Source organism: Lasioglossum baleicum, chromosome 1 (genome assembly GCF_051020765.1).
Source record: "Lasioglossum baleicum chromosome 1, iyLasBale1, whole genome shotgun sequence".
In the NCBI taxonomy this organism is placed as follows: Eukaryota; Metazoa; Arthropoda; class Insecta; order Hymenoptera; family Halictidae; genus Lasioglossum; species Lasioglossum baleicum.
In genome coordinates this window covers 22,166,190-22,179,159 of record NC_134929.1, presented here as the reverse complement: position 1 = coordinate 22,179,159, position 12,970 = coordinate 22,166,190, and the positions used below count along the sequence as shown (strand labels likewise).

General features: G+C 39.8%; 1 protein-coding gene across 11 annotated transcripts in view; it reads right to left on the bottom strand.

The window, feature by feature from the left end:
- Window positions 1-12,970, bottom strand: part of Plx (PTB_TBC1D1_like and TBC domain-containing protein plx) — a 49,624-nt gene that overhangs the window by 14,556 nt on the left and 22,098 nt on the right. For 2 of the 11 annotated variants that reach the window (XM_076422298.1, XM_076422283.1), the window contains exon 2: window positions 12,099-12,479. The exons of 3 other annotated variants lie outside the window; for them this stretch is intronic. In XM_076422298.1, coding sequence (XP_076278413.1) covers window positions 12,099-12,185 — 87 coding nt within the window. In that variant the 5' untranslated portion in view covers window positions 12,186-12,479. Of the gene's footprint in view, window positions 1-291; window positions 433-1,400; window positions 1,619-4,938; window positions 8,069-12,098; window positions 12,901-12,970 lie in introns of those variants that run through there. 6 more of the 11 variants (XM_076422290.1, XM_076422306.1, XM_076422279.1 and 3 more) reach the window with 6 other exon arrangements.

Sequence of the window (12,970 nt, the reverse complement as noted above, 5' to 3'; positions counted from 1 at the left end):
CGCAACAGCGATAAGAGCAAGCAATTTATGTATTATGCAAACCGCGTCGAGGCTCGATTGCGCGATAACAGATACGATCGGGAATGATCACGTCGGATATGGTTTGATGGGGTCGATCAGGAAACGATTTGTATCAATGAGAAATACGAACGGTTATATGGCGAGTGTCGGGCTTCGACTTTGACGTATTTTGTGCAAACAGAAAATAGTATCTTATTAATATACAGGGTCTGTCCGGAAAGTAATGCGACCACATTTAAAAAAAAATCTATTAAACATATGGGTACAAACCTTTAAATTTCTTCAAAGTAGGATCCTTGGGCGTCGATACATTTTTTCCAGCGCGATTTCCATGCTTCGTATGCTCCCTGGAAGGCGTTTTTTGGAACCTCTCGTAGTACCCTCGTCACAGCCTCATTGACGCGTTCCACGCTTTCAAAATGGCATCCTTTTAGTACATTTTTAATTTTTGGAAACAAGAAGAAGTCGGCGGGAGATAAGTCAGGACTGTACGCGCGGGGGTTGAAGAAGTGTTGTGATCCAATTAAGAAGTACCGTTTACTGTTTTCCCCGTAATCTACGGAAAAGTTTTGGTTGGAAGTGCTCGTCGAGGCTGCGACGAGGCTACTACGAGAGGCTCCAGATAACGCCTTCCAGGGAGCATACGAAGCATGGAAATCGCGCTGGAAAAAATGTGTCGCCGCCCAAGGATCCTACTTTGAAGAATTTTAAAGGTTTGTACTCACATATATTCAATAGATTTAAAAAAAAAATGTGGTCGCATTACTTTCCGGACAGACCCTGTATGTTTAGAATGTATGTGAGTAATGATAGAAGTCGGTGGTTTTGGAAGGACGATCTTTCCGAATGTAATCGATTACTCATTTTCTTGCCTCAGTCATTTTTTATTCGAAAATATCGTAAAATCTAGCTATCGCTCCTGGTTAAAATTTATCAATCTTCTATTTGATTCATTCATGTACGTGAATACTATACTAATATTGATGAATCAATTATTATCGACGAATGCAGTCAGTGTTCAGCGTATTGTATTAAGGACGCAATTCGCTCCTGGTTAAAATTTATCAATCTTCTATTTGATTCATTCATGTACGTGAATACTATACTAATATTGATGAATCAATTAATATCGACGAATGCAGTCTGTTTTTAGCGTATTGTATTAAGGATGAAATTCGCCCCTGGTTAAAATTTATCAATCTTCTATTTGATCCGTTCATGTACGTGAATATTACACTAATATTGATGAATCAATTAATATCGACAAATGCAGTCAGTTTTTAGCGTATTGTATTAAGGACGAAATTCGCCCCTGGTTAAAATTTATCAATCTTCTATTTGATTCGTTCATGTACGTGGTACGTGAATATTATACTAACATTGATGAATCAATTAATATCGACGAATGCAGTCAGTTTAGTGTATTGTATTAAGGACGACATTTGATGCTTCTCGTGGTTCTGGCCAGTGAATTTGGCAAAGTTAGATTGCTAAAAAGCGCAGGCCGTGTCTCGGTAGCTGCTGACACAGAAAGCAGATAGGCACAAAGCGGTGGGGCTTCCTTCATCCAATTACCAGACAAGCTTTCTTTTTATTATCCGGCCGGCCCTTCTTCTTCACCCTGGAAAATATGTACGACTGACACTTGATCCGCAAACAGAAATACCGACACACGGTGTTTTAACGCCGGCACGTTTCACGCGCAGAAACCAAGATTACCGTTTCACCATTTTCAGTTATCGTGAAAACGGAAGAAAAATAATATAACGGAAAGAAGTCGCCGAAGAGCAGCACGATCGTTTCCAGATAATGAATCTCGTTTGAATTGTAAAATCGGCGTCTCTTTACATATTTCAGAGGTCAATTTTTTCCTTTCTGACCAGCAACGCGATCTAGTAAATCGCTCGGTAATTTATACAATTACATACATATTACCGTATCTAAAAACAATTTGGTCTCTCTTTCTCTCTGTGGAGAACACGTTGTAATCTTCAACCTGCATTTTGCCCTGTGATATAAATGGTATTCGTTTTTCAGTATAATGATCGTGCGCTGTTTTTTCTAAAAATTAATGTGGAGAGCTCGACGACTAAGTATTGCTGGGAAATCCAGCGCGAAGAATGATTTCCAGAATAATTTGCTTCGGTGATCGGGTGCAACTCCGGGTTACAACACGCAGATGTTTTTAATCATTTTTTTAGAACAGTTTTACCGACAGATTGGTCACATTTTCCTGATTGAAACGAGACCATGCACGATACAATGCAGATTGCATTGAATTATTTAAAAAAATTTTATCGCCGGCTCGTGTTACTTTTCTCGTTGGTCGAACTTGTGTGTAGTGGGTACAATAAATTTTTCAGAGACGTCGCGCACGTCTCCGTGGCATAAACAGATACATTACTGTGCTTCGAATTTGATTTGCAGGCCCGCTATAAATACCAGTCGGAAGATTCGCGCAAGGTCTCTGGCCATCAGGCGTTCGCGTGCCGCTCTTCTGGTTTCTCCGTTTGTTCTAGCCGTGGCTCGTGGCTCGTCCAATTGATCATCGTGCAATTCAAGGTATACGCGTGATCATCGACGAGTCTGTGACGCGAAGCAGATTGAATTCACGTGGGAAATTAAATTGAACGTCGTCGTCTCGACCCCGATGATTCGCCGCGCCGCGTCGTTCCATCGGGTTACAGTTAAGTGGAAACGCCAGGCACCCGGTGGTTGTTTCGCAAGAACCCGCGATCTCGAACCAAGGACGCTCGCGTGATCAACGATCGTGAGAAAAGCCAGCCGGAGAAATCGTTTCCGTCCGCTTTTCCGACGCGCTTCACGGCCAAGAATTAATGGGAGCCGAGAATCGTGTAGAGTCGCGAAGCCTCGCGTTGCTCCCTCAATGAAATTCCGAGACGAAACCAGATCGTACTTAACGCAGACAGGGCCGGGCACAGCGACGGCCACCATTTTGCAGAATTCCACACCGGCTCGCTCGCGTTTCCTTCGGAATTTATCGCGACGAATTTAAAAAGGTATTCGAGCTCTCGGAAGGAAATCTGATTAGTTTAGAAGTTATGTATTAAGTCTTTTCGTTAGGGTTTGTGGCACCTAAACGAGTTAACACGGAGGACGCTGTGGGGGAGTTGATCGTTGATCAGCGCTATGGAATTACTTAATATCAATTTATTAATACTGGAGCCAACTAGATCATAATCAGAGTTGGGCAGTATTTAAATACTTCTCGCCTCGGCTCTACAACGCCATCTCTGTACTACGATATACATAGAGTAACGAATAAACCATTAACCAACCATTAAAATTAAAAGATACATAACTTTTATTCGTTATTCGAAGGTTCGAATAAAAAAGTATCTTTCATTCGACTTTTATTTAAATAATTTTGTATTCGCCGAGAATGTATTCGATGAATAATAGTTACAAATTGTATTCGAAGCTTCGAATACTTCAAATACAATTTGTAACTATTATTCATCGAATACATTCTCGGCGAATACAAGATTGTTTAAATAAAAGTCGAATAAAAGATCATACTTTTGTATTCGAACCTTCGAATAACGAATACAAATTTTGTATCTTTTATTCGTTATTCGAAATTTGTATTTAAATACAATTTAAAGACAATTTATTTAAATACAATTTTTGCCCAACACTGATTATAATATACGGCGAGAGCTGCATTATCAACAACGTATAGTATGTGCCGGAATGAATAGATTTTTCAATTAATTGTGTTCATGATAATTTGGTTGTTCCAGGACTGTTTAGTTGGATCGTTAACCTGTTCGTGAATCAAATCGGCGCCATCGTTCGCGGAGGGCGTTTACTCCACAAATTCTTATCAGATCTTCTCACACAGTTGAAACGCAGGGTGAGGCACCTAAATGGGAACACCTGAATATCTCGGTTATTTATGGTCGTGCCAAGAGACACAGAAGAACGTTGTCCCGTTTTAAGCTGGTCAACTGCTTCGTGATTTTTACCCTAATTTCCCCGTTTGTTTTTTTTTTATGTATTTGATTAAAAGTTTATTCTTCCAGTCATTCTAGCAGTGGCATTTTATTGAACAGTTTGTGGATTAAGGATCACGCAATGTTTCTTGCCTGCTCATTTCTTTTTATTCCATTCCAAGGTTGTCCCAGTTTCCTTTGAAAACAGTTGCATTATTTCCTAAGCGTTTATCGATGCTGCTTATCATTCTCTGTACATAAATACAACGAATATAAATAAATCCACTGTCCAGGCTCAATACGATTAATGCACTAACAATAAGAACGCTATGGTATCAACAATAACCTTCCGATAACCTTGAAATTTCGCAAGAAAAAATGACCTTGAGTAGAGACCGGTCCTGCAGTTGCATCTGTCCCTTAAAATACACAATATGTACACAGTGTCTTTGCCCCGAACAGTCTCGGTCCACAAATAACGTAGTTATTTAGGTGTTCCCATTCGGTTGCCACAGCCTGTACACTGTCCACTACTATCCACTGTCCACCAAACGACGAGAAGGTGGTACATATGTAGTAGGTATTAAAAAAATTGTCCTAATCGCGTGGATCAACGGTGGAACAGTGTTTAAGGGCAAGTAACTGTCGCCCCGGTCGGTTCTTATCGGTTATTAATATTTCTATCGCGTGCAGGCAAGCTTCCCTCGCTAATAGCGTACACACTGTGCAATTATTTTTAGGAATGTTTCGTGACCGAATCTGGGAAAAGTATGATCGAGTGCGCCACGAGTGGGGATACATAATTATTTCATCCTGGCCGGCTCCTCTTAATTACAATGTTTCATTGGCGAGCGCGCACGTGTTTATAATTACGTAAATGTACCGCGTGACAGGTAACGACGTATTAATTATTAATGAACGAAGATTTAATGGAAACTGTGTCGGTTGCGATCGCAGTCACCTTCGCCCATAACAATCGGTGTGGGCCTATTCGTTGTTTCTGTTTCTTCTTCTTCTTCTTCTTCTTCTTCTTGTGCGTGCAATTATTAATTGACGTGGAAGTCGACACGAGCATAAATGTTCGAGGAATTGCATGTTGCAATTTTCACGAGTAACACACTTTCGCGACGCGGTAGACAGGAATACAAAATGACTGCAGCGTCTTTTACATTTGTCATTGTTACTGCCGGACTGTCCAGATCTTTATGCAACTTGAGAACGTTCCGTAACGATTTGCAGGAAGGAGGAGTTCAATAAAAACTGACGTCATCACTGTAATAATTCATTTAGTTATTCCTCTAAAAACACTTGTGCGAACCCGAAAAATTGGTCCCACTTTATGTGATCATAACTCCGTCAAAAATCGCCGTATCGATATCGTTAAACAATGGTTTGAAAGTCTGAAACTGCTAGTTTCAGATGCTCTGTTTCAAATTGTTGCTATGTCGGTTTTTTACAAAGTTATAGCGAGATGAAGACAACATTGACGGTTAACAAACATTTTGTGCAACTTTGGAATATCACACGGTGAGCAACAAATTTTTTTGATAAATCGCGTTAATATCATTTGGAAGGGCTATCTTTCCTGTGTAAATTGTGTGGTTGTTGAATATTGTGCGATTTTTTTTATTCGAATTATTCAACATTGAAGTAAATATGGGCTTTTTAACTTTAACTGGCTCCAGAAAGCGAAAAAATTATCGTAGAATCTTGTGCAAAAAAAAGCAATAGAAAGAGCGTTTCTTTCTCTTCAAGGCACTCGTTTTGTTTTTTCAATTCTTTTGAGGAGTGTATTTCCAACGTCCTCCATTGTTCAATATTTAATATGTATCACAATTCCACGTGTGTGCACACAGAAATACATAGTAAGTGACGGTGACCGGTGACCGGCACCTTGGATCTACGCCTTACCGATAACAACAGTTCTTCATTCGACTGCTAGAGAGTCCCGAAGACAAAACAAACATTCTACGATGCATTTGCCATGCGCGGCGCGTAATTACACATTGTGACAGGGAAAAAATACTTTAGAGATAGTGAATGGACTAAGTAAACTCGCGGAAGTTTCACTGACAAGCAGGTGCTTCGAATATAACGGAAATCGGTAATAACACGAGCATTTAGCTCGTCGTGAGATCGTGATATTTAAATAACGCGAGTGAAAGCTCCGGTATTCGGGGAAGGAATAGGAGCGACAAGCTGTCTGCATATAATTAGATGAGTTGGCTGCTGCGCTCGACCCCGGACGAATTCGTCTAGAACGTTCCCGCACGCTATGTAGAATCGCTATCGAAATTTTCAGCGATGACATTGTAGTTTTTGCAAATGGTCCGCGCGAAAAGAACGATAGCAATATGTAATACATATCGATAAATAGGAAGTATTCGAAAAATGTACTTCCTTGAACGGGATGATTCCCGAGGTAATTTCCAGTAAAAATTAACTTTTTTTAACGTTTGCAACTTTTAGCACAACCTAATACAGGCCTGGCCAACCCAAATGGTTTCACGGGCAACTTTGATGACGCGTAACGTTACAGTGTGCCGCACTTTAGGTAAATATGCTTTTAAAAAATGTAATACAAATACAAAATGAATAAAACTTTATTGTTATACTATGATTCAATATAATTAACCCTCGAGTCTTAATGAATGAGATATTTGTTTACCCTTTCTTTCGCTTAATTTCGGTAAATCTATATTTATGTTCGACGTTGCACATCTTTTGTTAGCTGGTTCTCTAAATTGGCATCGGTTAATGAAGCACGTGATGAACTCTTCGTAAATTTCATCTTCGAAAAAAATGTTTCACAGACATATGTGGATCCAAAAGCAGTTACAACGTACAACTCGTGTTGTGCAAAATATCTTGAGTTGTGTGTGGAATATCTCTCGGATGTAATATAAGTACTATTGTAAAAATTAAATTTTGATGTGGACGCAAAAATGTGTGTGTTTCATTTTATTGTTGCACCGTAACTCAATTATATCGAAGATATCAAATATAAAACTGGAGTTCATAGTCGCAGTTGCGCATTATAAGAATGACACTTCGTTTATTTAATACTTTTTGTATACGTACAACAAAAAACAAAAGTTTCAATAGAAATATAAAATCGCCTGGTGGGCCCCATGCGGCCCGTGGGCCGCGCGTTGGCCAGGCCTGACCTAATACATAGAACAGAGTATGTATGTAGTGCATAAACAGCAGAATTGATCGACAAAAACATGGCTGCAGGCTTCGGCAAAATTCCGCGTTTCTGCGAAAACGGAAGAGGAACGCAGCGAATCGCGTGACCGAAATAGCACCGACACCGAAAACAAACAGAGAAGTTATGAAAAGGGCAAAAAAAAACTGTTGCGTCTTATCGCCGACAGTGCCGACACTCGGCTGCAGAAACAGAAACAAAAACGACTATAATCACAGCAACAATATGGTTACGCGTTCGCGATCTCCTCGTCGCGTCGCGTCGCTCGTCGCACGATTCACTATGGCTGACTATGGGTGGCTGAAGCCACTGCGCGACTCGTTTCGCGTGCAAGAGGCGCGCGCGAATTATTCGCTATCGGTTCCCAATGCACTCCGACGATTCGAAGAACACCGTGAATCGCAAATGCAACGGCCACTATACGTGATCGAAATGTTATAACCTCGCGAGAGCCGGCAATATCCTCTGCTGCAGCTCGAACACGCGAGACACTTACTTTTGCCGATCGTTCGCAACGTTAACGCTTGGATCTCGGGTCCATTCTGACCCAGAGTTTCAACAATCGATTCAAATTGTTAGATAAGAGGATTGGCAATGATCTCGAAGAAGTGGGTCTAAAAATAGTAGTCCAGTCAATGAATGCTCATAAGGGGGTTGTAGAGGGAAATGGAAGAGGAACACAATTTTTAACTTTAGGACTTTGTTTGGACTAGTTAGGAAGTAAACATACTAAAAGTCCCTACTCCTAGGAGGTGAGCGGGCTACAGGGGGGCACGTAGAAGTCACCTTTTTCGGTTTTCCGCTTATATCTCGGAAACTATGCGTCCTAGCGATAAGACCATTCCATACAAAATTAAAGCTGACAAAATGTGCCACAAGATTGACTGAATTCAGTTTTTCGCTATCTCGCATAGTTTTCCAGATATCCGCGTTCAAAGTTCACTAATTGTGAAAAAGAAATTTTTGCCTATTTGACTAGCTAACTCTTCAGCACAATTAGTGAACTTTGAGTGCGGATATCTGGGAAACTATGCGAGATAGCGAAAAATTGAATTGAGTCAATCTTGTGGCACATTTTGTCAGCTTTAATTCTGTATAGAATGGTCTTATCGCTAGGACGCATAGTTTCCGAGACATAAGCGGAAAATCGAAAAAAGGGACCTTCTACGTGCCCCCCCTGCATCTCGCTCACCTCCTAGGAGTGGGGACTTTTAGTATGTTTACCTCCTAACTAGTCCAAACAAAGACCCAAAGTTAAAAAAATGTGTTCCTTCCATTTCCCTCTACAACTTTTCGTTGACTGGACTATAAACAAAAGAGAATTGATACATTTTGGATTGGAGGGGTAATCCCTGCCACAAAATCGTCAAGAGCAGCCGCTTCAATTAAAGACGAAGACGGAGATGTTTTTCTGCGAAAGCTGTTAGAACGTTCAATTACGAATGAATTATTTATAGATTCAATCGGCAACGTGATAGTTGACTACATATGCATAAAAATGTTCGCATTGTTGTCAGCAGGTATCGGTATTTGGTTCGCTAATTGGAGTGAAAGAAGGGACTAAAATGGAGGGTACAAAATAAACAATACCAAGAACTGACACTGGGAACGCGAAATGGAAATCGAACAATACCCGAAGAAACGGAGAATGTAATGCACTAATGTGGAATGCGAAGGAGCGGATCCTCGGCCAGGTAGCCTTCGAGCACACAGCTACGCTAAATACATAACATTCATTTTCCTGTTTATTACGCAACCGTACAGTTTTCCTCGAGCCGTGTTCCCGTGGCCATTATCAAAACGCACGAACGAGAGATGTTCCTACGCTGGAACGTCGACACTAAAGAAAAATGATTCCGCGAATCTGAGAGCAGGTTTTTATGTATTTCCATTCTACAGTGTGCAAAGTCCAACGACCGGGTCTGCATTCTTTTCGGTTTTTTTTTCGATTCTTATTAACAGTACATGTATTTTCTTTCGAAGAATGTGTTACTCCGATCGTGCTACATTTTTAGGTATCGTGTCGAGCGGTGCTCGGAAAAGTATGGTTATTTATACACCAAACTGGTAAGGCCGCTCATGAAAATGCGTTTTAAACAAGTTTCGGTCGATCTATCGCCTCTGACGTAGAGACACTGTCACTCACAGTCGTATTAATGAAAACATACGTATGTATTATATTTACATATGTATGTAGAGTATCTTGATATGTATACAAAAAACTTCGACACCGAAATGTCAGTTATATCGAGCACAGACATTATTCCTCGATTTCGTAGAATTGATAAAGCTTTCTTCTCTTTAATCATTATTTTAAAAAACATTTACTTCACTAGATATCTCGGTGCACCGTGCATTTGCCACACGAATGATCCAGTGGACTCGTATCGACGCTCTCGCGGTACATGTCTCGGAGCCCAGTGATCGCGTCGTGGCTCGATTTAGCGATGTTTCGTATTTTACGTAACTTTCACCGCGTGCAAGGTATAGGTGAGAATGCAACGGTATTCTTAGGCACTGTGTGTGTGTGTGGGAAAACCGAGCGTGGTCCAAGAACTGTCGCGAACCACCGAGGCATCCGTGACAGAGTTTTTCACGGAATTGTCAGAAGTCGGAACACGGTCGATCAACGGTCTTCTCTTTGGCAGAGGGACATTCGACCGCCATAGTAAATTTAGCTACCGTTACGCCCGGTTTCACGAAAATACCACCTCCTGCGAAGGATAGAAGGCGAGAGAAGACATGGAAAAATCATGAGGCCAGCGAACTTCTTCTTGCGATGTTCCCCGAACGAAATAATCCCGGACAAGCAGCTAACGATGAATAATGAAAACTCGAGACTGCCGGTGGCGATCCAGCTGAGACGCAGTTACGAAATGTATCCTCACCGATCGATGTAGCAACAACTCAATAACGAATGCGATCGATAGATCTACACGTGGCGAAACTGTCTCTTCCGGCTCCCGGAAGCGACAGAGTCGATCATTCTTTCCACAATGCATTTGGTATATATACAGGGTGAGTCCGAAGAAACAGAACACTTAAATATCTCCGTTACTTTTCGTTGTACAAAAAAAACTTCTTAGCACAAAGTTACACTATTTGAAGGGCCACATGTAACGGTGCAAGGGAAAAAATTTTCGAGGTAATTTTCTTATGAGATTTCAAGCTAACCGATATTTTTTATAATGGAATGAGGTATTTTTTAATACATCAATCGATGCAACTGGACATTCGTTATAAAAAAGTACTAACCTATATGTATGTCGAAAAGTTAGTAGTTTACGAGATATTTCGATTTAAATAACTCTAAAACACCATTACTGTCGTACTAAGACGTTACACAAGTAAGTAAACGCTAACATCAATTTCAATTTCAACTTCAATTTCAATATCAACTCTTCAACTTCATTTTCAATTTCAATTTTTCAATTTCAACTTTAATTTCAACTTCAATTTCAACTTCAATTTTTCGATTTCAATTCGTTAATTTCAAATCTTCAATTTCATTTTCAACGTCAATTTTTCAATTTCAACTCTTCAATTTACACTCGCAAGTAAACTCTAACGTCTTATTGTTAGTACGACAGTGTATAATGGTGTTTTAGAGTTATTTAAATTGAAATATCTTCCGAACTACTAACTTTTCGACATACATGGGTTAGTATTTTTTTATAACGAATGTCCAGCTGCATCGATTGATCTATTAAAAAATACCTTATTCCATTAAAAAAAATATCAATGACCTTGAAATCTTGTAAAAAAAAAAAAGACCTTGAAAATTTGTCCCCTTACACCGTTACATGTGGCCCTTCAAACAGTGTATCTTTGTCCGAAGAAGTTTTTTTTGTACAACGAAAAGCAACGGAGATATTTAGGTGTTCTGTTTCTTCGGACTCACCCTGTATATTGCTTAAACGAGATATACGAGATTAAGGATGTTCTGGAGGTACAATGGGAGACAAAAGTACAAGAAATTCGAAATCCATCAATACATGGCAATGAAAGCCATTCATGAGTATATTTTGCGTTAAACTTTTGCGAATACTATACCCTCTGTAGCTATATTCAGTGGTCTACGCTTGTCGCGTTTCCATGCTAGTGAGATACTACACGATAAATTTGACGTTTTGTACCAGTTCATAACTTTTTTACTCTGTAACTGTTTAGTGAATCCTAATAAATTTTGAACATAATTAATTACATAATTTTTACTACATATACAAAAAAAAAACTGGAGTTTCTAGTTGCGTTTTTTCAAGGTTTAAATAGGGTTTGAAGTGGAATTTTATGAATTCTCCATAAGAAGACGTGTTAAAATGTGCCAACTTTAAGTTGCTATAATTCTTAAACGGTGCAGTGAATCGAACCCAAACTTTGATAATTGCATTAATTTAGTAAGAATTATACCTTGTGAAATTTTCAAAAATTTTAATGCGTTTTTATATACCTCCAGAACATCCTTAAATGTTTTTCACTATCTAGTGTCCTTCAAGTTGGATGGTACATTTTGTTTTAATAAATTGGCGACACTGATTGTTGTCTATCTCCTTGTTATATAAATTGTTATTTTTATATTATATACATATATGTATTGTTGTTTTTCTTTGATTCGTATACACGGCTCTGAAAATATTTGTAAACATTCGATGTCCTTCAATTTGAATTGCTTTGTTTTCGTAAAACGTTTGTTTTGAGAAACAAATATTTATGATAAACATTTGTTTGAATAACGCGGAAATTTTAAGTGTCCTTCCGCGCGAACGGAGAAGCCGTGCATTTCGTTTATCGGTTATCGGTACAGTGCACAGTTTTGGTGGGGTTCGGTGCATTTTGGTGCACGTACACTGTACACCCCCGAACCGCCGCGCCGCGCCGTCTGAATAATGCCAACGACTTCTCGATCTACTTACTGCAGGCTTTTTGCCAATGGCGCTCGCATCGCTGTAGGACGTAACCTTCATGTAAGGACTCGAAGCGGATATCGGCACGGTGATCATTTTTCCGCCCTTTGACTTTCCCTCTCTCTCCCATCGGCGGTGGAAGAAATCGAATACACTCGACCTATACGATTTTTCTCGCGGCTTCCACTTGCGAGACCGATCACAAGCTGGTATGTACCCGTTTGCGCGAACACTTCCGGTAGCCGGGAGCCTTCCTAGATCATAAGCCGCTTCTCGATCACCTCTCTCTTCTTCTGCTTCACAGATCGATCCTCACTGTATGCACCGAACGCACTCAACAATTTTCTTTTATTCGAGTCCCGATGTCTTTATTCTTTAAAAACTCGATTTCTGTTTAATGAAAGATGTTTCATTCAAATGTATAAATAAATAGCAAATAGTATTTCATGATTCATAATTCAGAACAATTCTGATCTTGAATTAAATCGTCCGTGTGATCCTGCCGATATGAATACGCAGAGTCCGCAATCTAATTAGTGTATGCACTGCGGAATATTATGCAAATTCATATTTTTGGAAACTGACGCGTATGAAAAGCTTGCAAACCGAGTTTATACAAAATTAAAGCTGACAAAATGTGCCACAAGATTGACTCGATTTAGTTTTTCGCTAGGACGCACAGTTTCCGAGATAACCGCGCTCAAAGTTCGCTAATTGTGAAAAAGAAATTTTTGCCTTATTTGAATAGCTAACTCTTCAACCCAATTGGTGAACTTTGAGCGCGGATATCTCGGAACCTATGCGTCCTAGCGATAACATCATTCAATAGAAAATTAAAGCTGACAAAATGTGCCACAAGATTGACTCAATTCAATTTTTCG